General features: G+C 34.8%; 6 protein-coding genes, 1 long non-coding RNA gene and 2 other non-coding genes across 12 annotated transcripts; 5 read left to right on the forward strand and 4 right to left on the reverse strand.

Annotated features, from left to right (window-relative positions):
* Positions 1-4,228: 4,228 nt before the first annotated feature.
* Positions 4,229-4,312, forward strand: TRNAL-CAA. The gene has a single exon. It is a non-coding gene; the product is annotated as a tRNA-Leu (tRNA).
* Positions 4,313-4,499: 187 nt separating this feature from the next.
* Positions 4,500-5,940, forward strand: LOC104815049. The gene is made up of 3 exons (XR_772038.2): positions 4,500-4,964; positions 5,599-5,654; positions 5,769-5,940. It is a non-coding gene; the product is annotated as an uncharacterized LOC104815049 (long non-coding RNA).
* Positions 5,941-10,233: 4,293 nt separating this feature from the next.
* On the forward strand, positions 10,234-12,029 carry LOC104815050 (pentatricopeptide repeat-containing protein At2g20540). Its single transcript, XM_010543343.1, has one exon. The coding sequence runs from the start codon at positions 10,340-10,342 to the stop codon at positions 11,990-11,992; it is 1,653 nt and encodes a 550-aa protein (XP_010541645.1). The 5' UTR covers positions 10,234-10,339; the 3' UTR covers positions 11,993-12,029.
* Positions 12,030-12,226: 197 nt separating this feature from the next.
* TRNAL-CAA lies at positions 12,227-12,310 on the reverse strand. Its single transcript has one exon. It is a non-coding gene; the product is annotated as a tRNA-Leu (tRNA).
* Positions 12,311-12,532: 222 nt separating this feature from the next.
* LOC104815051 (RNA polymerase I termination factor-like) lies at positions 12,533-15,365 on the reverse strand. 2 transcript variants are annotated; one of them, XM_010543344.1, is made up of 3 exons: positions 15,165-15,365; positions 14,523-14,552; positions 12,533-14,382 (listed from the first exon to the last, which is right to left on the reverse strand). In XM_010543344.1, exons 2-3 carry the CDS (start codon positions 14,543-14,545, stop codon positions 12,705-12,707), a joined length of 1,701 nt encoding a protein of 566 aa, XP_010541646.1. In that variant the 5' UTR covers positions 14,546-14,552; positions 15,165-15,365; the 3' UTR covers positions 12,533-12,704. The 2 variants fall into 2 exon arrangements, with proteins under 2 accessions (XP_010541646.1, XP_019058259.1); XM_019202714.1 differs by lacking the exon at positions 15,165-15,365 and having other exon boundaries at positions 14,523-15,152.
* Positions 15,366-16,272: 907 nt separating this feature from the next.
* Positions 16,273-18,233, forward strand: LOC104815052 (pentatricopeptide repeat-containing protein At1g63080, mitochondrial-like). Of its 2 annotated transcripts, XR_772039.2 has the most exons (3): positions 16,273-16,603; positions 16,788-17,923; positions 18,088-18,233. XR_772039.2 is itself a non-coding variant. In XM_010543345.2 (2 exons), exons 1-2 carry the CDS (start codon positions 16,340-16,342, stop codon positions 17,778-17,780), a joined length of 1,257 nt encoding a protein of 418 aa, XP_010541647.1. In that variant the 5' UTR covers positions 16,273-16,339; the 3' UTR covers positions 17,781-18,233. The 2 variants fall into 2 exon arrangements, 1 of the variants encoding a protein (XP_010541647.1); XM_010543345.2 differs by having other exon boundaries at positions 16,788-18,233.
* Positions 18,234-18,647: 414 nt separating this feature from the next.
* On the reverse strand, positions 18,648-20,320 carry LOC104815150 (PXMP2/4 family protein 2-like). Its single transcript, XM_010543466.1, has 3 exons — positions 19,556-20,320; positions 18,960-19,054; positions 18,648-18,831 (listed from the first exon to the last, which is right to left on the reverse strand). The coding sequence occupies exons 1-3, from the start codon at positions 19,706-19,708 to the stop codon at positions 18,648-18,650; spliced, it is 432 nt and encodes a 143-aa protein (XP_010541768.1). The 5' UTR covers positions 19,709-20,320.
* Positions 20,321-20,408: 88 nt separating this feature from the next.
* On the reverse strand, positions 20,409-23,005 carry LOC104815054 (rhomboid-like protein 11, chloroplastic). Of its 2 annotated transcripts, XM_010543348.2 has the most exons (8): positions 22,732-23,005; positions 22,158-22,282; positions 21,750-21,835; positions 21,624-21,664; positions 21,360-21,526; positions 21,205-21,267; positions 20,788-21,012; positions 20,409-20,688 (listed from the first exon to the last, which is right to left on the reverse strand). In XM_010543348.2, the coding sequence occupies exons 1-7, from the start codon at positions 22,952-22,954 to the stop codon at positions 20,827-20,829; spliced, it is 891 nt and encodes a 296-aa protein (XP_010541650.1). In that variant the 5' UTR covers positions 22,955-23,005; the 3' UTR covers positions 20,409-20,688; positions 20,788-20,826. The 2 variants fall into 2 exon arrangements, with proteins under 2 accessions (XP_010541650.1, XP_010541649.1); XM_010543347.2 differs by having other exon boundaries at positions 20,409-21,012.
* A 702-nt stretch (positions 23,006-23,707) lies between these two features.
* On the forward strand, positions 23,708-26,266 carry LOC104815053 (coiled-coil domain-containing protein 25-like). The gene is made up of 6 exons (XM_010543346.1): positions 23,708-23,910; positions 24,842-24,969; positions 25,151-25,254; positions 25,367-25,454; positions 25,599-25,660; positions 25,784-26,266. Exons 1-6 carry the CDS (start codon positions 23,798-23,800, stop codon positions 25,934-25,936), a joined length of 648 nt encoding a protein of 215 aa, XP_010541648.1. The 5' UTR covers positions 23,708-23,797; the 3' UTR covers positions 25,937-26,266.
* Positions 26,267-26,289: the final 23 nt, after the last annotated feature.

Below are 26,289 nucleotides of genomic sequence, written 5' to 3' on the forward strand. Positions count from 1 at the left end.
CCCCCCCCCTCCCTGGTTTGGTTCAAAGCACCGGACTAAACCGGTCGGTTCGATCTAATTGAATCTTTTCCTGTGGTATGATTATTTATTTATTTGGTTAACAACTTTTTTTTTTTTGCAATATTAGTCATATAAACTCAATTTGATCTCATATATGGCTTATTTCTGGAAAAAATAGATTCAACCGTCCAAAATACATTCTCTTTTAAATAAAATTTTCTTTTCTATTCATAATCCAGGATTTTGAATATCTCGTAAAATAATGATATTTAATACAAATTGTTGATAATATTTCACCTGACCACTTTTTTTTACAAATTATTCAAATAGATATAGTAAATTTAGTAATCAAATCTACTAGATTAAGTAACCTATTGATTGTTTATAACAATTACCAGATTATTTTTTATGGTAAATTTCGTTTTTTTAAGATAGTTATAACGTCTATTTGTTTTGGGAATATTTTAATGAGTATTGGTCGTATCTAAATAGCTTTCGATTATACTATTAATACATTTTTTAAGATTTTTTTATATAAATTTATCAAAAGAATATACTTTTATCGATAAATAAACTTTAAATTTTCTACTATTTTATTAAGTTTTAAAATATGGATAAAAAGTAAATCAAAATTGAAAATTTGGAATAAAACGATTTTAATATGCAAAAAAATAATAATAACAAACCGGTCCAAACCGGTAGCCCGGAAACCAAAAACTGTACCAGGTCCGGTTTTCTCTCGTTTCAATTTCTTTTCCAGCAAAGGAATAAAAGACTCGGTTTCTATACATATTAAATTTTTTAGTTTCTGCAATATTAATTATTTTCCCTTCTTTAAATAATTTATTTTGAGCTTTTATGTAATATGTTTTCCTTTTATACTTCCTTGTGCGACCTGTCATTTTCTCCCATATTTGTAAAAAAAATAGTTCTGGATTAATTGTTATGAAACAGTAAATTTTATTTTATTAATATTATATGTGTTCTACATATTAATTCATATCTTATTTTATTATTTATTCCCAGGGGAAAGTCACACATGTCAAACATCAAAATGCATAGCGTGTCAGAATATTAAAAAAACAATATTGAATCATGTCAAATCCAAATTAAAAGAATCCAATTAGTTTTTGTCTGTTTTTATTATTATTATTATTTTCCCATGTTTGCCTTTTTTGTAGTGGACCATTTTGCTTTTACATAAACTTCTTTTTATATACATTACAATTTAAAAATAAATAAATAAACAAATTAAGAATCTAAGATGCAAGTCTTTACCAATTTCAGTAAAATCTCATACTATATTTACAATTTCATCACCCCCAGAAAATTAATAAGCCTGTTCAATTGAAAATATCAATGATAAGTTTGTGCTATATGATAGATGCATAGATAGACAAATAAATAAATAAATAAAATAAAACCTAAGATACACAAAATAAAATTGATTTTTTATTGTACTATATTACAGGTAAATAAATTTTCATTTTTTCATAATTTTTAAACTACTCTCTGTCAGCTAACTTTAATATGAATTAATCATACATGGTAATTATCTGGTAGATATTACCACCCCCACATTAAATGGTTAGAATAGCTAAATTAATTAAGCAGGCAGAGAAATTAAATTAGAATTTAAGTGTCAAGTACGAATTTGCCAGAAAGGCCAAATTAAAAAGAAAACAATATGGTTTTTAATTTTTTACTAGTTACCATAAAACGACAAACGAAGTGACGTGGCATGTGCTTCAAAAGAAGCCAACAAACGGTGACGGCCTCACTGCCAGCATAGTTTTACGACGTTATAAAAGATGCACAAATTAACAGCGTAAATGACGATTTGAGCACGTTGACCAACATTTGCCAAGATATATATATATATATATATATATATATACACACACACTTAGTGGCATTGGGTATCTTATAAATATATAAAATGAACATCTATTCTACAAGCAACCCAACGGATTAAATAGTTGTTATCGTATGACCTAAAAAAATAATGTTTACATTATCATTCGTACTAATAATTTTATGGATTTGGCTTATAATTTATTACTTAAATAACTTAGTATAACTTTTCATGTATTTTTTTAATTTTTTATTTACAATTTTAAAAAACATATAAATAAAAATACTATAATTTAAAAAACGGAATCATATATTTAAATTAATTATAATTGGCCCATTTAGGTGAGTTGGTTGAATAGTCCATGATTTTCTAAGAGGTCATGGGTTCGATTCCGCTCATCTGCGAATTTGTCATCCTTTGGATGGTTTACCTGTGATTTGCAAACTATTACGCAGAGTCGGAGGGTTTATCACTGCGGTTGAAAGGTTGTGGTTGAGTTTTCGCCGATAAAAAAAAATATTTATAATTGATAACAATTATTTTAACCCTCTATTATATAGAGAATTGTATTAAAAAATAATTATAAATGATAAAAATGAGTACCTAACTATCATTAATATATATAATTTTAAATTTTTTAAAAATCTATTTTATATTTAGTTATTATTATTTTTCATATAAATATAAGAAAATTGCGTTAATACTAATTTCATATATCAATATTACATAATAAAAACTTTATTATATAATTTAAAAATTATCCAAAAAACTAGTATTCATATTTTCCCTTGATGAGTTGACGCTCTGGTGGAAAGTGGTCAAGCTCAACATAAATAGGGGGATCCGGGCCAATTTAACGGAGTTATTATTCGTGAATTGACCGTCAGTAAATGACGGCGATGTGGTCCTTATTTATGCCACGTGGCTCATGCATAACCTGACCTTTGAGCCATGGTTAAAAAAATCTGCAGTTCACTTCTTTTGCCTCTATTTTGTCATCTTCTACAAACTCAGCTTTTTTCCTGTTCTTTTTCCCTCATTACTTCCATCTTCTGCAAAGCCTTAGATTGACACGTGTCCTGACAAATTAAGATCGAACGGTGTAGATTCGAAGATTCCCAAAGAGACGGAGGCTCAGTCGACGGCTGATATTTATCAATCATTCCGTACGACGAATGAAAAAGGCAACGCTCTTCGCTGCACGTCTTCGCATCAATACGCAACGTTTTGGTCTCACGTTTACATTTCGAAAAGTATTTCTATATATATATATATATATATGGAGAAAATCTCACAAACATATAAACTTTTATCACATATATTAAAAAATATATCATTTTTTAATTTGATAAATAAATATATTAAATTTGAAAATATGTCAAAAAATATTTTAATTCTTTAAATCAAAAACAATTTTATTCACAATATTTAATTATAACATCAATGATTCTAATTAAATTGTTTAAAATGATTTCGCATACGAATTTTAACAATTTTTATTGAAAAATAATTTTCTATTTAGGTTTTAACAGTTGTGGATATATAAAAAATTCTTTTCAATTTTAAGAGTTAGATGTATTTTTTAGATATTTTAATATTTATTTTATGTATGTGTCAATCTAAAAATTGATGTAATTTTTGGATATATTTCATAAAATTTAGATATTTTTATGGGGTTTGATATATTTTATAAAGTTTAGATTAAAAGTTTCGTATTCGTACTAAATTAATCGTTTTTGTTTCGTATTATTTATACCAACAAACAACAAAGATACATGGGCGTGGAGTTGTATTTCTTGCAATAAATTACGTGATAATATTCTGTTTAACTAGGTGGAATTTTATTTGGATTTTTTTTTCCACGTTAAATGTTCACATCATTATTACGATTCTAAATGGTTGGAGAAGAACATGATAAATTTGCTAATTTCGGGTAAAATGAGATGATAAACTGAAATTCAGAAATGAAAATGATAAATTTAATATTTTCAATAAACATTTAGAGTATTATAACATTTTAAGACGTGTGCTAGGCAAGATTTTTGGGAATTCAATAAAATCAGATGAATATTTCTGATACTGTGGGCTTAAAAGAAATTTGAATGAATGGGCCCATATAACCCCTTGGGCCCAAACTATTTGATAATCAAGTTTTTTTAAAATTTGAAAATTTGGAAGACGAATAAATGATCCTCCCATTCTCTCTCTCAAAGAGGAATGGCGAATTCGCCGTCACAGAATAGTGCAGACCTTTTTGTTCATCATCTCTCTCAAGAAGCTGAATAGGATCTGTCGGCGTTTGTTTTTTTTTTAAATTCTTTTTGTTATCATTTATTTAATCATGTTTCGATTTGTTTTGTAAATTTAAACAAAGTCAGGATGGCCGAGTGGTCTAAGGCGCCAGACTCAAGTTCTGGTCCTCGGTAGAGGGCGTGGGTTCAAATCCCACTTCTGACAAGTGTTAAGTTTATTATTTTTAGTATATTTTTAAATTTATTTCGTTTACAGATATATTTAAAAATAAATAAATATATATACACCATCATTTAGTGTCACCAAAATAAATATGCATTTTACACTGTTTTTCTGCGAGATACTCGGATATATCATATATATATAAAAGTACAATTCCACTCACCAGGGATTGACACGTGTAGTAAGTGAGAATATGTAAAAATTTTCAAATCATTTTCTACGTATTAATATGATACCTTCTGTAGCATGTTTTTGTAATTCTTATTAATACATTAATTTCATGCAGCATGGTTAATATCAATTCAACTACCAAGAATGATACGTCGTATGTGTATATTTATTCTACATTAATTTAAAGTTGACTATTGATTTCGTTGTATTTAATTTCTATTATTCTATTCCTCATATTCAGTGTGTATTTATTTTAGTGTTATGTCATATTTAATGTATGAATATCTTTCGTATTCTAAAAAAAACTGAACCAAACTCATATAAATTAAGCTTGATATGATCTCTATGCCAGAATCAACCCTTTCAAATCTGAAAACAACGATGACTTAGTGTAGTTGTTGAACAAGAAGGAAGCATGTTGGGGATCTCTAACATCACAGTCGGTCATATAAAACAGATTCAGGTTAGTTTCAGATATAATATTTAATCATCTCTTTATAATTTAGGTTGGGTTGCTTTTATTTTCCCTTCAAGGGGTTGTATTTGATGTTGATATGTGTCCTGTACTTATTAATCTGATGTAAAAAAAACTGTGATGTTTATATTTTCATTATTTATTTCAAATGAGATATTTATTGAAATGATGTAGACTCTCACATATTTATATTTCTTATTTTATATATCTATAATCTCTTTCATGATGTCTTCTACAATGTATTTATTTTATTATTATTTCATAACTTTCAAGTTCAATATCTTCTTTCATCATTTAACGAAAATAATGCAGTTAAATTGAATTTTAAATTCATTGAACATTATTTAATTCAATAAAAAAAATTAACTATAAAATGAGGTAATGTATTTTTGGTGTTTCATCAACAATATCTTTGTCGTAGCTGTCCACTTGGTGTTTTAGAGTGTCTAAGATCAAATGTCCAATTTCGATCTTTCAGGTTTATAATTCAATTTTATTGTACTTTTACTTTTGATATGCTATTATTTCGTTTGTCAAGGAGGGTTTTTTCTGGATGGATTGAGCCATTTTTCGTATTGTACCAAATCCAACAAGTTCGATTTTGCATGACATTTTTTTGTAGTTTGGTCGCTTGGAACTAAAAACTCATTCAAGAAGTCAAATCCTTTGTTCATTGAAGTGAGTATACGAATGCTATTGTTGCAAGATCAGATTTTTCTAGAAAAATTATCAGATTTAATGGGTTTTTTTCTATCTCGTCATTTTTATTTCTCTCCTTAATGGAAATTGCAGGATGGGAAGAGTTAAGTTGAGGATAGAGATCTCGAGATGCTTTAGGGAAGTGATGGAGGGAGAGACGGGGGCTTGAGAGTACAAGCAACATACAAGGTTTTTTATAAGATATGTTTTTGTATTGATAAATTAAAAAAATGGATGGTATAAAGTTTTGGATCTAAGTCTACATCGTAACACAGGGTAATAATCCTGGACAAATAGCCATTACATCGGAAATACATGATTTAAAATATGCTGTTATCTATACTGCATCATTGCACCTCTTTAACTACTGGAAAGTGAATACCAAGTTTGGAGGAGCACAAATGTTTCTTATGTTTTCTCCTAGAAGAAAACCTACGGTTTTCCATGGTGAACACAAGTAATATACACATCCCGAAAATATAGTATTTTAGTAAATCAATGGCGAGTCATGGGTTGTGCTACTCAAAACCTATAGAGAACTAGATTATATTTTAAAATGTTATTTTTACATAAACCCTTTATTGGAACTCTCTTGGAGTGGAATAAAATCCAAATACTGATCAAAACAATCTCATGAAAACATCATAAAACAATCTATTGGAAACATTACAGACGTAAGCAAGACAAACAAAAGGAAATATTCCAGTAATCAAAGAGTCGTTATTACCTTGAAGACAAAGTCAAAGATAAATGGGTTATCCCCAAACTGTAAAAATTTTTCGAGATGTCAACTTTTCGATTGTATCTCTCAGAATCTTCTTTTGTTGATTCTTTGATCTTTCCCTTAGAATAATACTTCTGAAGTTTTTTCCCTCTTTTTCTCGAGTTCCTTTTTTAAACACGAGAAAATGTAAGCTCGAACCTTACAAGGTCTTCGCAATGTAAGCTGGACTGTTGGAATATATAATGGCGTCACACTCAGAGAGTTTTATTTTTCAAACACGTGACGGACATTCGATTAATGAAATTTCTTTCTGCCTTACGGAGCAGTTCAGAATTAATCATTTTTATACAACAAAACTGAGGAAGGGGGTGTTGGTGAATTAACAAGAACAAAACATATGAACTTTAAATAACAATAACCTAAATTTTATATGTATTCTTCAATGGACATTCGAGGTTTGCATGAAACGACACTCTATTACATAAATGTATTATCAGTTCTAATTATTTTATTGTAAAAAATGTTATCATCGATACAAAAATGTGTATGTATTTATTATATTTATTTCTAAATGTATTCATAGATAATATATAGGAACAAAAGTTACGAATTATAAATGCATAATAAGGAATATTACTATAATTATAATTTTAACTATAAAAATCTTATAAGATAATTAATATGTATAATTTTTGTAAGGACGATTAACAAAAATATAATTGATTTAGAATATCTTCAATCATATTACGATATGTTACTAATTATTGTGTTAATATCCGAAAAAATATTTACAAGATAACACTTTGATATTGTAACAACTATTTTTGCATTATTATTATTAATAATAATATTAATGTATTATCTACAAAATTACTATTTAAATGTTTTTAAAACTTAATTATGTCGTACAAAAGGTTACAATATTATTTTCATTACGTACTAATAAAGATATTTTATTTAATAAACATCTTTAATCATTTTTCTCATAACGATATATTTAAATTTGGATATTCAATTGTAATTGGAAATGAGTCTAATGAAAATCATAGAAATTATTAAAGTTTTAATAGGATGCAGAGTCGTCCTAATAAATTTAGAGGCCCTGTACAAAATAATTTTTTATTTTTTTTATAAAAATATTAAATAATTTTTTTAATTATATTAATTGATAAATTAAATGTTAAAACGTCACAAACATAACTCAAAAATTATAAATATTAATGATAATAATTACGAAACTTTATGTTAAATATAATTTTAATTATTTATCATATTTATATTAATAAATATAATTACAAATTATTAGTATTTAAAATTTCTTTTTTAAATGTGGGGCCTATCAAATTGTGGGGTCCCGTGCCCTTACTCCACTTGCACATGCATTTTTACGGCTCTGATAGGATGTAATGTAAAATATCAGTTTGGTTGGGTAAAGGTCTTCTAGATATCAACAGGTTTTTGTTTCGAAGATTTTTCAGAAACTTATCAAATCGGGTCTTGAAATGTATACTCCGAATGAAATATCATATAGAAGGAGTCCTCTTAGAGTCTGTTTGGGTCTGATTAGTGATGATTTATTTGGAACTTTAGCTCCTACCATCCAAAACAAACCGTCTAATTTTATCGAAAGATTTTTATTTGGATTTCATGTATTTCGAAATTCAAAAATTATCATTAAAGACTACATTTATGAAGTGAATGTCGAAAAACGTTGAAACCAAAACATCAATAAAAGAATATAATTTAATCATTTTATAATCGTTCGTAAATTTGAAAAGTATAAAAAATTGGATGAAAAAACGGTATACATAATTGATTTATGATATCGGATAAACCTTTATTGATCGGTTTAGCTTTCATATTCATTTGCTTTACGGGAATTACAAATAAATGGTCTAATCTTAAATTATATTGTAGTCAATAATTTTCGTACAAAAGATTCGAGTATTCGAATTTATCGGACTATATAATTTATATTAATATCTAAATATGTTTGTCAATTTCATTTTATCTTTCTTCAGTTGGCTGTCAAATTAATATAATCTATAAAAAAATATAAAGATAATTCATATTTCCAAATAAAATTATTTCAAATAGTTATTTTTATCTAATATAATATCAATAATATAAGTGTTATTTATTATTTGCAGAATCAAAACCTTTCTTTTTTTCAAAAAAAACTAAGATTACACAAAATATTAAAATATTAATAAAAATATATTAACTTAAAATATCAAATAAATAGATAAATTTCACTATAACTATTAACATTTTGATTTTTAACAAATATCGTCAATATATGATAAATAATTTTTTTAATAATATTTGTGTTAACTCTTATAAATTTAAAATTTGGTCTAACAAAAACTATAAAAACTATAAAGATTTTAATAAGATATAATGTAAAATATCAGTTTAGTTAGGTAAAGGTCTCTGTCGTGTCGTTGGAATTTTATTTTGAATATTTTTAGATGTTTATCGAATCGGGTGTTAAAGTGTATATTATGAGTGAAAAGTAATTTGGGACGAATACAGAGTTTGTCTGGATCTGGTAAATGATGTTTTATTTAAAACATCAACTACTATCATGGATGATTTACAAGACGATAATAGATCTTGCACATCCAAGCAATTAATTTAATTCCTCCATCGCGTAAACGAAGATCTTAAAACGTATCGTGGATGATCAAATTAACTAAATTGAGATGATAAGAATAATAAAAAACAAATTTAATAAAAAATACAAGTCTAACTAAATGAGACTCCAACTCAGATTTCTTTAAAATAAAAATGGATTGATTTTATATAGATTATTGAATTAATATTATTATGAATAAAATATTCATAGCATACAAAAATGGCATAATCTTAGTTTTAATTTATTAAGAATCAAACTTATCAAATCTTAGTTTGTAAAAAAATATAATGAAATAGTCACATGATTAGTGTTCTATTTTATTAATTTGGTATAATTAAATATATCTATAAAATTTAAATACAAATGAGATTATATATTTAATAGTATATCAATGTTTTATTGTGAAATATTTATTAATCTAAATATATTATTATTAGATTTCAAACATCAATCAAATTTTTATTATTATTTAAAATTCTATTTATCAAATTAATCATATTTTTTATATACTCCTGAGATTGTGTCAAAAGTGAAAGTTTTTCATCAGAGTAAGACAATTTTAAAAAATATTATTTCGATTTTCTATATTGCAATCCCTAATTCTCTATTATAACCCACAAAAATATAAATACAAAATTATTTATGATCTCTATTAGAAAAAAATACAACATCATATTATATTGATATTTAAAAATATTCTCATTAAAAATATAAATTATAAAATAAAAAACAAAAATATTCTATATTTAAATTTAAAACTAATAATAATTTTTTTTATCAAAATTTATACGTATTTTTTAATCCGCGCGATGCGCGCGGATCGGGTTATTATCTAGTACATAAGAAAATGATCGTATGATCAAATTCAATATCTACCCAAAAAAAATCATCACACACTAATCATACAAAAAAGGACATAACTTTTGTCTTTTACTCGTGGAATGCTGGAATTCCCGTAGCGATATCTTCATTAGCATATCCTGCCATAATCTCAGACAAATCTCCATTTTTTTATTACATTTTGTCGTTTTGTGCTGGTCTTCGTCGACTGCGTGCCGTTCATTGCATGAGCAAACGTTACGGTTTGGTTCAAAAACGTCAAGCATTTTGTTATCGCCAAAGCGAACCATTAACTTCGGGCCATTGAGTAACTTGTGGGCTTTAGTTCTGATCTTAGTGAAAACAAGGCGGTGAAATCCACGGGCCTTGGTCGCGCGTGGTGGTTTTTTTTTTGCGCATTTGATTGCTTTGTGTTTTGAGAAGATGGCGCGAAACTGGGATTTTCCTTGAGGCCTTCAACGAATGGCCGTTAACAGGATCAGAGAATTGGAAGATCTCTTCGTACCTCTTCTGCAGCAATGCGAAACCCTAGCGGATGTGAAGAAAATCCATGGCTGCATCATCAAGCATCGACTTTCTCAGAGCAACTTCCTCGTGACGAAGATGGTTGACGCGTGTGATAAAGCAGGGGCTATGGCCTACGCGAATCGTCTGTTCAAAGGAGTTATAGATCCTAATGTATTTTTATACAATTCGATCATTCGGGCTTATACCCATCACTCGATGTACAACGATGCTGTCGGTGTCTACAAGCTAATGCTGAAAAACCCAGAATCAGAGAATCCTGTAGTTCCGGACAGATTCACTTTTCCGTTCGTGATTAAATCTTGCGCAGGGCTTGGATTTTATGAACTGGGTAAACAAGTTCATGGGCATCTCTTCAAGTTCCGGCCGAAATTCCATGTTGTGACGAAGAATGCGCTGATAGATATGTACACGAAGTTTGATGATGTAGTCAACGCACATAGAGTGTTCGACGAAATGTATGAGAGAGATGTTATCTCGTGGAACAGTCTTGTTTCTGGGTATGCCCGGCTTGGACAGATGAGGAAAGCAAGAGCATTGTTCTGTACGATGCCAGATAAGACTATTGTTTCTTGGACAGCCATGATCTCAGGGTACACAAAAATAGGGTCTTATGTAGATGCAGTGGATATTTTCCGCCAGATGCAGATAGCGGGTATTGGGCCTGATGAGATCAGTGTAATCTCTGTTTTGCCGTCATGTGCCCATCTCGGAGCTCTAGAGCTTGGGAAATGGATCCATAGGTATTCAGAGAGAAAAGGGTTTCTGAAACAAACCGGTGTTTGCAATGCCCTTATTGAAATGTACTCCAAATGTGGTGTGATCAGCCAAGCAATCCAGTTGTTCGATCAGATGCATGAAAAGGATGTTATTTCCTGGAGTACGATGATTTCAGGGTTTGCAAATCATGGAAATGCCTGTGAAGCTATTGAAACATTCCGGGAAATGCAGAGGACTAACGTAACGCCTAATGGGATCACATTTCTTGGCCTTTTATCTGCTTGTGCACACGCAGGTCTATGGAAAGAAGGGTTGAGATATTTTAAAATGATGAGACAGGACTATAAGATAGGACCAGTGGTCGAGCATTACGGGTGTTTGGTTGATGTTTTGGCGCGGGCAGGACAAATGGGTCGAGCTCTTGAAATAGCTCGGACAATGCCGATGAATCCTGACTCAAAGATTTGGGGTTCGCTCCTGAGTGCTTGCAGGACACATGGAAATCTGGAGGTTGCCCTGATTGCAATGGATCATCTTCTCGAGCTAGAACCGGATGATACAGGTAATTACGTGCTGCTTTCAAATATCTATGCAGATCTCGGGATGTGGGAGGGCGTTTCGGGAATAAGGAAGCTCATTAGGAGCAAGAGTATGAAGAAAATGCCGGGGTGTAGCTTGATAGAGGTGAACAATGTGGTTGAAGAGTTTGTTGCTAGAGATCATAATAAACCCTACTGGAGAGAGATCTGTTTTGTGTTAGAGATGTTTTCTATGCACCAGAATGTAATAAAAAATGGAGATTTGTCTGAGATTATGGCAGGATATGGCAATGAAGATCTTGATCATGGAATTCCAGCATTCCATGAGTAAAAGTTATGTCCTTTTTGTATCATTACTGTTTGATGATTTTTTTGGGTAGTTATTGAATTTGATCCATAGGGTAATTTTCTTATATATAGTATATATATACACATCCGAGCATCCCACGGAAAGAGAATAAAATGTGTATATATTTTGACGACATTAAAAGGTATATATATTTTTTTATGTTAAATATATCTGCAAAACTACAAAAATATACTAAAAAAATAAAAACCTTACAATTGTCAGAAGTGGGATTTGAACCCACGCCCTCTAACGAGGACCAGAACTTGAGTCTGGCGCCTTAGACCACTCGGCCATCCTGACTTGCTTGCTTGATTAAAAAAGTTTTAATAGCATGTATCCCTCCAAATTTTTTGCGAATAAATAGAACATTCATTTAAATTTGTTTAAGCCCACTATACATATATATATATATATGAACAAACGACCCTTCATTGGCCCTTAATCCTTAATCACTTCTAAATATATTTATTACTACTTGTTACGAAATGGTTTGATAACATATGTATTGCATATTATTGTTGGTTGATGGTAGACTGAACTTATTTATGCATATTCGCTTTCTGAAAACAGTCTCTTGCGAAAATATATTACACCAAAGTGCACATCCTTGTATTAGGACCTTTTTTTTCCGACATTCATTCGTTTTGTGCACCGAAGTGTCCATCTCGTTTCATCCCAAATAAACATCCTTTGCTTACGATGCATCATCATCATCATCCTTATCATCATCATAGGGCCTTTGATCAAACGCTGCTCTATCCTCGGCCAGATCAGGGCAATACCTGTCGGCCAAAATCTCAACTTGGTCGGAGAATGATTTGGAACCAGGCACGCCAATGTGCAGAACCATCTGGTTCCATCTCTTCCTGCATAGCTCGCCTGTTCGGTTTTCCAAAAGGCTATCCCAATCGACATCTTCCATACAGGCAGCGTCAAGTTTCATGAGCTCATCCAATAGAAGATAATCATCTGAATTATCCCATATTCCCTCCGCCACCATTGGAGATGTAAGTTGCCTGTACCATTTTATACAGCAATTCGAATGCGTCCTAGTTCCAAGCTGCTCGCTTATCGCCGTCCACGGGATATTGTCCCGAAGCATCCCGTGTTTCGAGTTCTTCTCCTGTAGTGCTTTTGTCCTGAGATCCATGTTCACCAGATCAAACAGGGTTTGGTATTCCTCTCGAGACCATCGGATTTTGTTCATGTTCGGGAATTTGATTCTCCTCCATGCGTCTTTCACGTGCCACCTGTGTTTTCCCATTACTTCAGCGAGCGTTTTCCAGTCCGACCCATGTTTCTCTGCAAAGTTTTTGACGAGTTCCAACTGTTCCGGAGTCCATGATCTCTTGGGATCTCCTTCAAACAGGATATGAGCTCGGTAATATACGCTTGACCGTGTCCTCCAAGGTAATGCAGCTGCTATTTCTTTCCAACAGTTTTTAACTTTTGGGATTGACTTGCATTTCATAACCATGTTTAAACCTTCTTCTCCTAACCCATGGTTATCTATGTATTCTTGAACAGCTGCCTTAACCAACTCGTCTTCTTCTTTTGAGAACCGTTTGCCCATCATCAACTCAACATTTCCTTCATCTTCTTTGAATTCATCCTCAGACACTCCGCCGTCAGATAATGGAAACATATCCACTTGATCAGAAAATGTCACCCTTTTGGCGCTTTTACTTGATGACGGAGTTTCAGGCTCTGCGTTCTTAGTTTGCTCCTGCTTTTTCTTCTTTTTCTTCTTTGCGCTCCTCTCAGTTTCCACGGTGTTACTTTCAGCCCCTGACTCGTCATTATGTTTCTTCTTGCGTTTCTTTTTCACCTCCTTGTCGGAATTCACTGAGCTATGGTCAGCTCTCGGATCGCAATTCCGCTTTTTCTCTCTCTTTTTCCTGCTGGTGTCACCACTACAACCATCAATGTTTTCCATAGGCATATCATCCCTTTTTTCTCCTTCACTAGTCTTATCTCTTTTGGAGCTTTCACTTGCCTCGATATCACTGACTTTATTCTTGTCTTTTTTCTTCTTCTTCTTTCTCTTGCTACTATCCTCACTGACTTTATTCTTGTCCTTTTTCTTCTTCTTCTTTCTCTTGCTACTATCCTCACTGATTTTATTCTTGTCATTTTTCTTCTTCCTTTTCTTGCTGCAGTCCTCTGTTGAATTCTTGTCTTTTTCCGTACATGTACCATCCGTTTCCACCAAACCTTCTTCACCAATAGGAGTAGTTTCAACCATCCCACGAACTTCATCGCCAATTTCAACCTTGTGTGTTTTCTTCTTCTTCTTCGTCTTCTTAACGCTTAGGGAACCGTCACAGCCACTATCATCAAGTTCTGCTTTTCGCTTCTTCTCCTCCTTCGCACTTGAATACATCAGAAAACAAAACTAGGGTTATAGCATAACATAACAAGCGATATCTATCTTCTATCGTAGCCATTACCAAACATGAGATGTTGACATCTGAATTCAGAAACTAAGAGAACCCAATTCAGAACTAGATACCTTTCTTCGCCGGCTCCCTCCATTTTATATCTGTGAAATAGATGGAAATCAAGTCGGTTCACACAAGAGAGACATAAGATTTCTGAAATGAAAGTACATTCCAATATCTACTGTAAAACTCGGCAGCGAGAGGAAGCACATTCCAATATCTCTAATTCGATTAAAAAACAAAACTGGAACTTGCTTCGTCCTCCACTAATCCAAGCATTTACTGGACACCTAATGTTCCCGACAAAAATCGAACACTAAAAATTCTCGAGAACTCACACATCATCCATCACCAAACCTCTCATTGGGGCATTTTGTCGAGCAAGTGATAACACAGACAATGTTTAGATATTTTAGTGATTGTATATCGAATCTGAAGAACAACGTTGGTAGTAAACTTCGGCACGATAACAACATGGATCAAATAGAAAAGGAAAGCAAAACTAGAACCCAACAGAAATCTACTCCTAAAGCATGATTCAATAGACACTTAGGATCGATTAAGCAAACTGCAGACAATAATTTCAGAAAAGCTTAAACCTTCGTGATTAAACTAATCCAATATCAAGCCAAATCGAAACCCAGAAACCAATTGAAGAGATCATGCGAGGAAAATAAAGAACGAGGCAAGACAATAACGATCTCGAGACGTGCCTGAAATTTGCGAGTTTCGATGGCAGCGACGAAAGGCGCCGCGTCTGTTCTAAGTAGGGTTTATCGAGAGGAACAAAATAGCAAACAGAGCGCGGATTGCGACGGCGAGTAAAGATTCCTGCGAGTTCGACGAGCAGAGAGGGCGGAGAGGAGATAGAGGGAAACACAGAGAACAGGAACCGACCGAACTGTAAGAGACGAGATTAGGTTCTATAAAGTAGGTTGAGTACTTGAGGTTTTAGAAACAATACCATTTTAATTTCGGAGAAACAATTGTTTTAAATTAATAAAAAAACCTTAAACTATATCTTAAAAAACCTAACACTTTAAATTCATTATAAAAATTAAGGGTGACCAATTCGGGTTTCGGTTCGGTTATATTCGGATTCGGTTATTTCGATTATAGAAAAACTATAACTATTTGGTTTTTATATAAATTCCGGTTCGGTTCGGTTATTTCGATTATAGAAAAACTATAATCATTTAGTTTTTATATAAATTCCGGTTCGGTTCGGTTCGGTTATTTTTCGGTTCGGGTTCGGTTCGGTTTTGATAAAAAGTTCAATTTTCCAAAGAAATTGTCAGTTATTCTATCGGTTTTTTCGGTTATTTTTTATTCGTTTCGATTCGATTTCGGTTTCGGTTTTTCGGATTTAAGAAAATCATAACCGTTCGGTTTTGATGTCGGGTTCGGTTCGGATACGGTTATATCTTATTCGATTCGGTTCGGCTCAGTTATTCGGTTAATAACCGAAATGGCGATCCCTAATAAAAATGACCAACTAATAATTTAGAGAAAAAATCCATTAACCATATAACTTGTTTAATTTTTTATAAATAATCATCAATTATTATTTTTAACGTTTATATATTTTTTGAAAACGTTAAAATTCCTCAAAATTGTAAGTCGATAAGTCTTTTAAAAAAGAAAAAAAATGTATCTATTCCATGTATTTGTATAGAATTTTCTTGATTTCTTTCTTTTTCGGTTATTTTAGAAATATAGCATTGCTAATGAGGCCCATAAAACAATCCAAATGGCCCATAAGGCCCATAAAACCCGATCGAATTCGTCATTTCATTTCATGTATGCGTCTGAGACAGCGAGCGGAGCTATCAGTCGAGCAAAAAAACGGACAGGCGAAGAACATATTTGATCAGGACGACAAGGAGAAATGGCGATTAGGGTTTTGAGTTCGCGCTTCTTGATCATAAACCCTAAGTCTAATCGGTTTCTCTGCACTGACGCCACCTCCTCCTCTTCTTCTTCCACCACAGTTCTTCCTCCTCTGGTGAAGAGGTTGCTTCAGATTCCAGAATGGAAGATCAAAACCACGCTTGATTCAGATTCTCATGAGTCGCTCCTCGAAAGCGGAGAATCTATTTGGGACACTGTCATCGTTTCTCTCAGTTCGTCTTCTCCGGACAAGGCTCGGCTGGTAATTAATTTCCCTCTCTCGTATTTTCCCCCGCTCCTTCCTCTGTTTGGCTTCCGAGAAAGTCAGTGCGGAGTTTACTTCACGTGTTGAGAAACCGGTATCGATAGCGAGATAGTGAATTCGATTTGATAATTAATCTCTCTTCGTTAATCTAAGAAGTCTTACTATCCATGGTTTCTCGCAGGTTCTGGAATGGAGATTGGAGAAAATGTTGAAGACAAAAGAGAGGGATCATGAGAGATACTCTAATCTCATCTCTCTTTGCGGGAGAATCCAAAATGTTCCTCTTGCAATGCAAGTGTTCTCCTCCATGGAAGCACAGGGAGTAAGACCTGTGGCTCTGGTCTTCAATTCTTTGATACATACTTGTTTGTGCTCCAACAATGCCCTAGCGGCATTTAGCTTGTTCGAATTAATGGAGAACTCTCATTCCTTCAAACCAAATGCAGAAACCTATGATGCTTTCATCTCGGGTTTCGCCAAGTTGAATAATTCTGATGCTGCACAAAGATGGTTTACTGCTAAAAAGGATGCTGGGTTTCCGGGTACTCTTGAAAACTTTGAAAATCTGATGCGTGTCTGTGTCAAATCCAGGGATTTTGATGGCACTGACAGATTCTACGAGGAAATGACTTCTGTAGGAATAATGCCGAACGACACTGTGCTTAAAACCATGTTTGAAGCTCTCTGCGAGCAGAGGAACTTTGTCCGAGTCAAGGAACTTGTAAAGAATTTGCTCGATCTTGGATATGAAATCAACATAGATTTGGCCAAGACGCTTGTCGGATTTCTCTCCAGCTGTCAGAATGAGGCAGAACTCGAAGATCTGCTTGTTACTCTGGAAGAACGGAGACAGACGGATCCAGAAGTGCTGTCTTGCGTGCACCATGGAATCATAACGACATATGCAAGTTTAGATCGCTTAGACGACATTGAATATTCGGTTGGGAGAATGCTGAAACGAGGGTTCCCATTCAAGATCGCAAGCGATGTTGAGAAAGTGATATCTGCGTATTTCAGGGGCGAAGCATATGATAGGCTAGACTTGTTTCTGGATCGAATCAAGGGTAGTTATTGCCTTACAAGATCCACTTATGATCTGTTGATCGCAGGGTATAGAAGAGCTCGCTTGCCCGAGAAGATCGATACCATGATCAAGGAGATGGAACCAGAGTGAAATATTGTAGCTTTTTCAGCAGTAGAAAGAGAAGCTGCAATTCAGACAGCTCAATGGAACTGCTTTATCAGCATTAGTTGAATAACAAATGGTATACAAAGTAACTCGGAAAAACCTTCACATGGACCGAAGCAACGAGAAAGGTATTGCAAAAATATATTGTGATTCCGAATTGGGTTGACTCGAAATCCTGGTTTTATTACAAAGTGAGAACTGGGATATGTTGTTTTTACTTTGAATTGATATAGGTCTGGAACTACTGTTATCTCTTATGACTGTCCTCTTGTTTGTTTGTCGGTATTAACAGTTTCAGCCATTGCTTCCAAGCGGCATTCTCTTGTTGCTCGAGCCATGAGAGGAAACAGCTATCCAACAAGCAGAAGAAGTTCACATAAAGAAGCTGATACCTCACGGGAACATACCGGAAATTCACAATCTGGATGGCAGGCCATACACCGCGAAAAAAGAACGGAAAAAAAGTCAGCTAATAAAACGATGTTATTCCTGAGTGGTTCCAAATTCTTCTTCTCCGTGATCGAGAGAGAAAGGGAAACCCTAGATTTGCTCTCCGTTCGATTTGGTTCCTTCTCGAACCGCAACGATGGTGTTCTACTTCAAGGCCCGACCGGAGGCCGGTGACTACACCATCTTCATGGGTCTTGACAAGTACGAGAACGAGGAACTCATCAAATATGGCTTCCCTGAAGACATCTGGTAATTTTTTTGCCCTAGGATCCTGAATTTTGGACGTTCTTATATCTTTGTTTCCGATTTCGTCCCTGGATTCCTGTTTTTGTATAATTGAACTTTCAGTTGTCTGATTTTGTCGAATCTCAGAGGTTTTGTTCAGCGATTTAGGGGAAAATATTATTTTTCTCGCAGAGAGGTTTCTTTGCTCTTCCCTGTGGTGAATCCCATGTAGGAAAGAAACACGAGCAAATCCAGCGGCCCGAAAATGAATCCGTCTAGCGCAACTTTTGCAGCGACGAACTTGAAGGATTTTGGCTGGAGTCGGAGCCGAGTCTTTATCACTCGGTCCAAACCTTCGTACCTGAACACAGATTTAAGGTACTGACCGAATGAGTTACCATCTCGTTAACCGATATGAAACGGTCTCAGTTTTCCGTATACAGAATGGATTGAGAGATTAGAGATTCTGATTAGATCATCACAACTTACCAGAAATGCCCAAAAGGTCCGACGAATCCGAGACCGTACAAGCTCGCAGCTGCGACTCTTCTCCAGTTGAGCTTCTTCGACTCATTTCTCTCGTCCTGGTTTCTCAATAAAGCCGGAGAATCCGCTTGTCTTGTAAGAACAACAGCTTCGTAACCTCGTGTCAAGTCCAAGATATGCCCACAAAACTCTAGTTTGGCTAGTTTTTCTCTTCTTTTGGGGACCAATTTGATTAACAGCCGAAACGATTTAAAACGAATGATACATAATTGTAATCATCGAATCTCATATAAAAACTAATTAGTTACGGCTTTCGTAAAACCAAAAAAAAAAATTGATCTAAATCAAATCGAATTGAATAAATATTTTTATCAATAAAATCTGAAATCGAAACGTAAAGAGAAATAGAATCAAATTAAATCGAATTAAATATAAAAAATGGATTGATATAATTTTTAAAACGAAATAACTGAATCCAACCGGAACCATGTCTAATTATTAAATGCTTTTCTTGTTTTTTTTTTCGGTTTTTGTTCTCGATTTTCTTCTAGGGACATTTTAAATGAAGAACGCGAAAAAGAAGATCCAATTGTTTCTACCTCATCTTGACGAAGATGTTTCTTCCCTGTTCTTTGAGTGATCGTCTGTGCAAGTATGTCGCCGGAGCCCCAAATCACTCCGGAGCTAATCACCTGCGTCTTCACCGGATGTATCGCCAAACAATTCTGATACCATTTCCACATTCTCATCATCTTTTTTTTCCTCGATCGCTCAAATTCTCTCCGAGCGAATAAGTTTCGGGAGATCAATTCTGACGATGATCTTCGACGGACAATCGTATCGATGCCAAGGGAATCTCTACAGTACCTCGAAATTCGTACGCTGACGGCAATGTATTTGAGGATGACGGACGGATAGATCGGACCTTGTTGTTCGATTGCTTGCTCTTGGAGATTGATATTCTCGGGAAAATCTAGTGTTTTCCCGCAAAATAAGCTTCGGCGGAGAATTAATTCTTCGTATGGGGAAGGAAACTGCGCACTGAGACTGAGAGGCGAAAATGGGATCTCTCTTTTGCTGGTTTGAAATTGATTTCGTGACGCCGGGAAATAAGCTTTCGCACGCCGTCCACGTTTCCTTTGACGAACGCCGTGACGTTACGACTTGGCAAACCGGCACGCTGTTTATTTATGGAACACGTAAACAGTGCCCGTTTCATTACGCACATTTATTCCAACCATATAGAGAACCAACAAACAACATGCCGTTTGTATCGAAGAAGAGCGTGCTGACTGTATCATGCACCATAACGACGCGCTGGTGGGTAATATTTTGAGAAAACAGCACGCTTTGTTGGGAAACTCTATAGTCTATTGGGCCTTTTCAAGTAGATGGACCGCCGTTTGCTGTTTCCATCGTGAAACATCGTGGCGTTTGTTGCAATAGCAAACGAGACAGCGTAAAGAACGATTCAAACATGTAAAGTGTAAACTAAAGGGGCTCCAGATCAATTTAGCAGCCAGCTTGTACAGTTTTGTCTGAACTGAAGGACAAAACCAGCTTCACCCAGTTGTCTTCTATGTCCATGGCAGATTCGACTCTCTTCTTCTGATAGTGTTAATCCCATGAAAGATCTTTGTCGTGTACATTCAAAAGGATTGATTACAGTGTAGTTCTTGTCAGTGGGCATTCAATTCCTCTTAAATAAGTTCCAATGACGAGGATCTACATTCTGCAGAAGAATTAGTGCTTGCAAGAAGCGGGTTTAGTGCCCCCATTCATCAATTCCACACGTTCTTGAGATAATATCTAAAAGACAGTAAATATGTACCTGGCCTGGCCATAAGGTTTCAATTCAACATTCCCACCATCATCTTCTGTGGGGTTTTTTCACCTTTTGATCTGTAGGTTCGGATGGAAACCTGCTGAGAAGCCATACTAAGACAACGCCTACAAGAGCGCCAGAGAGATGCGCAATGTGATTCACGGTCTGCAGAGAGTAGCCTCCGTATACAGTTCCTGATACTCCAGCTGAAGCCTGAGCCGCTTCCATTACCTATGAGAATCATATAACACGACAAAATTATCATCTAAGGAATATGTCTAGAGAGCTTCTCTCACTCCATGATGTTTTCCCCCATGTATTCCATCCATGATGAAGACCAAATGCCCAGAGAATATTTGCTGAGAATGGAATGGCATTTAATCATAAACATGACATGTGTGGATGAATGTTAACAATTCTTACCCTCTCTACAACAAATTGACCCAATATAAGCACTTCGAGTATCTTCCTCCAGTCCCAAGACATCTGCAATAAAGTATTACACGAAGAAGATTTGAAGAATGTCTGCTGATTGATTTACAAAGAGATGGGACAATGGGAGAACGCAAATCTGCTACCTTAACAAGGACACTGATTGCAAATAAGCCGAAAACAGCACCCGAGGCTCCAATAGAAACTGCATTTCTCGGTAGAACTAACCAAGAAACCAGGTTTGCTCCAACGCCAGTGAACAAGTAAGAGAGCCACAAACCTAAGTTTCCTTCTTCTTCTTCAACGAGCTTACCTAGTTAAAGCACAGGAAAAGACCCACTCTCCATCAGTACTGAGTTCATAATTATCCATCAATATTCTCCGTTGACATGAAAAGTTATAATCCTCACCAAAGATGTACAGGAAGAAAAGATTGCTCGAGAGATGATTCCTGGAAAATTCAAAGACAGAGCAATGAGACAAGGTGGATTTAAAAAAAAAACAGGCTGATCGGCCCTAGAAGCATAGACTCTCACCAGTTAGCATGGCAGAAAGTTGCTGTCACAAACTGGTACCAGGCCGGCCAATTGTGATATAAGTACAGAGATTTGATGATGCGAACCTACTCAATGGAAATGAAATGCACAAGAAATTGGTAATTACAATATGCTTGACGTTCTTCTTCTAAACAAAAAGTCAGTCCAAGCATCACTTTCTAAACACATGCTACAACAACAACCCGGGTACCCAAAAAACACATTTTCAGAAGATCAAACAAAAACCCACTAAAGCTTCTGACATTCTGCTGTATGGTAAGTTTAGGAGAAGAGTCTCAAAACCCAAAGGTCCCAAACACAGTACACATTCTAGCCTCCCCATCTTTCTTGAGTCAATTTTAGTGTCTTCTGCATAGAGAGAAGGATACAATACAGTGATGCTAATACCTGAAACAAATGGTCTGCTACATATATGCCAAGATTAAGAAGTATGATCCAAAATATGCCGCTGACCCGCTTCTGCGGTTTCTGTCTATCCTCCGGTTTACCGAGCTCCAATTGTGGTGTAATATCTATAAAATACACCACGGTTACCAGAATGTTTGCACGGGCAATAGGCCAATTCTCACTCGATAACATAGAGGATTGAATTTGATTACTAAGGCAGAGCCGAAACTAAAAATCTCGTCTGTATACTGAAAACTTGGAGAAAAACACAAAAAATATTATCACTGTAGTCAGTAAACTGGATATTGAAATTCACAATGGAACTCAAAAACCCCAAAAGACGATAGCTGAAGCTTGATTACAGAACAAGATGCAGACGGTAAAATGGCTAACCCTGTGTTCTCCCATTTAACAAATTTTAGTAATTTACTCCATGGCTAAAGATGAACACGATCTGATTGTAAGAACTCAGAGCAGAACTCAACCGACAACATCAACAACGATCAAAACTCGAGCTAACAACATTCAGAACTATGAAAGGATTCATAAAAATACCGAATTTTAGAGTTCTCACCGGATCCGCTGAGCCTGCAAATGGTCCTCCGACACCTGGCGACGGCGGGACCGCGAAACACGGAGTTGGGCACTACACTGCGAGAGAGCCGACAGCTACTCACCGGTCTCGCCGGAGGTACGTCTACCCGACGGCGGCGGAAAGAAGGAAGAGGCCGGAGACTATAGCATCTGCCGAGAGAAGATTCGGGAGGAGAAAGATGGTGGAGATGAAGTTGCGACATTGGGGAAATTATGCGGAGCAGAGATGAAATTACATTGTTTATCGTCTGTGTTCATCACAACCTTCTCGACGTTTCAGAGGTTTCAAGCTTATTTTGTTCTTTGTGCCCATTACTCCTTCTACCTTTTATTTTTTGACCCGTAGTTTTCAATTGTTAATATTAGCCCTTACTCTTAATGTCGGAAAAAAAAATTGTACTAATCCATTCAAAATAAGATACCCAATAAATATAATTCCACTTATAAATTGAGATATTTATAATTGATATTGGTAGAGCAGTAACCGGTTTATCTGTTGGTATCTCTTATATAGTTTTATACACATGACTTATAACATAAATTGGCATATTACACCTAGAATACTCTATTATCTAGATAACTAAAAAAATAAAAATCTAAAAAGTTTAAAAATAAAAACATAAAACCTGATATGTATTGTTGAAGAGAATATAATTCATTTCTTTTAAATTTAAGTAAATATGAATAAACATACTATTTTTTATTTAATTTTTCTACTATCATTCTATTTATTTTATAACGATTGGGATTAGAATATAAAAACAAATGAAAATTGTATGAAGTGATATAACGATAAAACTCCTCAATTACTATCTTATCTATCTATTCTATTTTAAAGAAATTGTAGGCAAAATCGGTGAATAAGTAAAAAGGAAAGGGCGGTTTTGGAATACCACTTTTACAAGAAAAAAGAACGGAAAAAAAGTCAGCTAATAAAACGATGTTATTCCTGAGTGGTTCCAAATTCTTCTTCTCCGTGATCGAGAGAGAAAGGGAAACCCTAGATTTGCTCTCCGTTCGATTTGGTTCCTTCTCGAACCGCAACGATGGTGTTCTACTTCAAGGCCCGACCGGAGGCCGGTGACTACACCATCTTCATGGGTCTTGACAAGTACGAGAACGAGGAACTCATCAAATATGGCTTCCCTGAAGACATCTGGTAATTTTTTTGCCCTAGGATCCTGAATTTTGGACGTTCTTATATCTTTGTTTCCGATTTCGTCCCTGGATTCCTGTTTTTGTATAATTGAACTTTCAGTTGTCTGATTTTGTCGAATCTCAGAGGTTTTGTTCAGCGATTTAGGGGAAAATATTATTTTTCTCGCAGAGAGGTTTCTTTGGTTCCTGATATTCTGTCGGGGTTCTGAGACGAATTGGAATGAATGGGGAAGAAAATTATCTGATTGCTGAGAGATGTAAAAGAAACGACAGAGTTGTGGCTTTCTTTTGTTTGAAGCCACCTTCTTTTATTGTCCTGTTTCGAATCCTTTGTAGGATCTTTTTTTGTTTCTGGTGACATATTGCCTTTAGTCTTCTTCTATCGAGTAATGGGGTTTTCGTAGAAGTGGGGATCTTTTTGTACGTAATGTGGTGTTGGTGAAGAGACCATTTTGCTTTGATTTCTATCCGCTTTAGTTGCTAAAAAATTGGGAACGAAGAGATATGTCGGTTTCCTTATCTTCAGGCCCTGGTGTTTGGAAACATTGCCATCTCTAATGCAGTTCAGAGTCATTTGCTGAGATATAATTTAGGTTTACTTATTTGTAATTATATAGTTTTCAGCAATGCTCAAAAACCTTGACATTTTGGTGGCAGCAAGCAGATATCCAGTTATAATATAGAAATGATAAGTCTTTTTTCTGTATGACATATGGATACTTTTTGAGCGTTGAACTCGATTCTTCCGAAGTAACGTTTTATTCATTATGTTCTTTTGCCTGCTTCTGCCTTATCTACAATTTTGAAGTTTTGAGATCTGTAGAAAACATACAGGACATTACCTTCTAGTATCAAAATTTTCATTTTTCAAGTGATCTGTAGGAGTTTCGAGACTTTTACATTGGTAATAGGCTGATGTGCATTTGTTGTAGGTTCCATGTGGACAAGATGTCGTCTGCTCATGTTTACGTAAGGCTTCACAAAGGTCAGACTATTGATGACATCAGTGAAGGTGTACTTGAGGATTGTGCTCAGCTTGTGAAAGCTAACTCCATCCAAGGCAAATTCCGAAGACCCTTTTTTTATCTTTTTTTTTCCCCTGGAACTTGGATTTTAGAAGTGATCATTCGTAGACTAATCTGCTTTTACCGTTCAAATGTGTTTCAGTTTCTTGGTTTTGTTTAGAGAAGTTCAGTTAGCAGCTATTTCTCACGGTACTCGTGTTTGGGATTATGTGCCAGGTAACAAGGTGAACAATGTCGATGTTGTTTACACTCCGTGGGCCAACTTGAAGAAAACGGCCTCCATGGATGTTGGCCAAGTTGGTTTCCACAATTCAAAGATGGTGACTTCTTGTTTCTCATGAAATTTATCTTGTGTAGTTATACATGATAATGTTTGAACCTACCTGGTGTTATGAATCAATAGATACCTATCTCGATTTTTGGTTTTTGCAGGTCCGGACAACCAGAGTGGAGAAGCGGATCAATGAAATAGTTAACAGGTTGAACAAAACTAAAGTTGAAAGGAAGCCTGATTTGAAAGGTAGTTGGGCATGGAGTTTCTTCCTTGTGCACCAAATTCTGGAAAGAAAAAATGTTTTGAGTAATGTAACTTGCACATGAAATATCAGGGTTGATCTTTTCATATCTGATAACTAATGTTTTCTTCTTAATTATGCTGATGAAGCTGAGAGAGAGGCAGTGAATGCTGCAGAGAGGGCTGAGAGGAAACAACATCTGAGAGAGAAGGTCGGGATTTTTTTTACATTGCTCCTTCAGATCTCTCATCCCTACTGGCCAATGAAAATTCTTTCTTGGATTTTATCGGGAACGCTTATGTTTAGTTAGAGGAATCATGTTTCTTATCTGCAGAAAAAGCGTGAAGACATGGATAGGCTTGAGAAGGAGAGGCAGGCCGAGATAAGGAGTTACAAAGGGTTGATGGTATCGGAGAAAATGACATCAAACAAAGACATTGCTTCAAGCAACAAATCGCTTCAAGAACTCGAAGAAGACTTCATGTAAGGGGAAGGAGCGAAGAAAAAAAAAGCAAGAGAGAACAAAAAAGACGACCCGTCATTGACGTTTTACCAGAGGTTAGTTATCATCCAAGCTATTGCCTTTCAAAGAAGGGGTGTTGTTCTCTTGCTTAAATTAATATGATTGCCCGGTTTGATGTTTGTTTCATAGTGTTTAAGACAAAACCCTAATCTGGTATTAGGGATTCCGGCCATGGAAATGTTTCATATGATTAAATCTTGTGGGAAAAAAAGGAGCGTGAATATAAACATAAGCTCGCCAGTGATTTGGTGCTTGGTGTTCGTGGTTGCCGTGTATGGGTTGATCCCAGTTTCATCCCCATATTTCTTTTCATAATA

The sequence above is a fragment of the Tarenaya hassleriana genome, unplaced genomic scaffold, assembly GCF_000463585.1.
Source record: "Tarenaya hassleriana unplaced genomic scaffold, ASM46358v1 Cleome22, whole genome shotgun sequence".
Classification (NCBI taxonomy): Eukaryota; Viridiplantae; Streptophyta; class Magnoliopsida; order Brassicales; family Cleomaceae; genus Tarenaya; species Tarenaya hassleriana.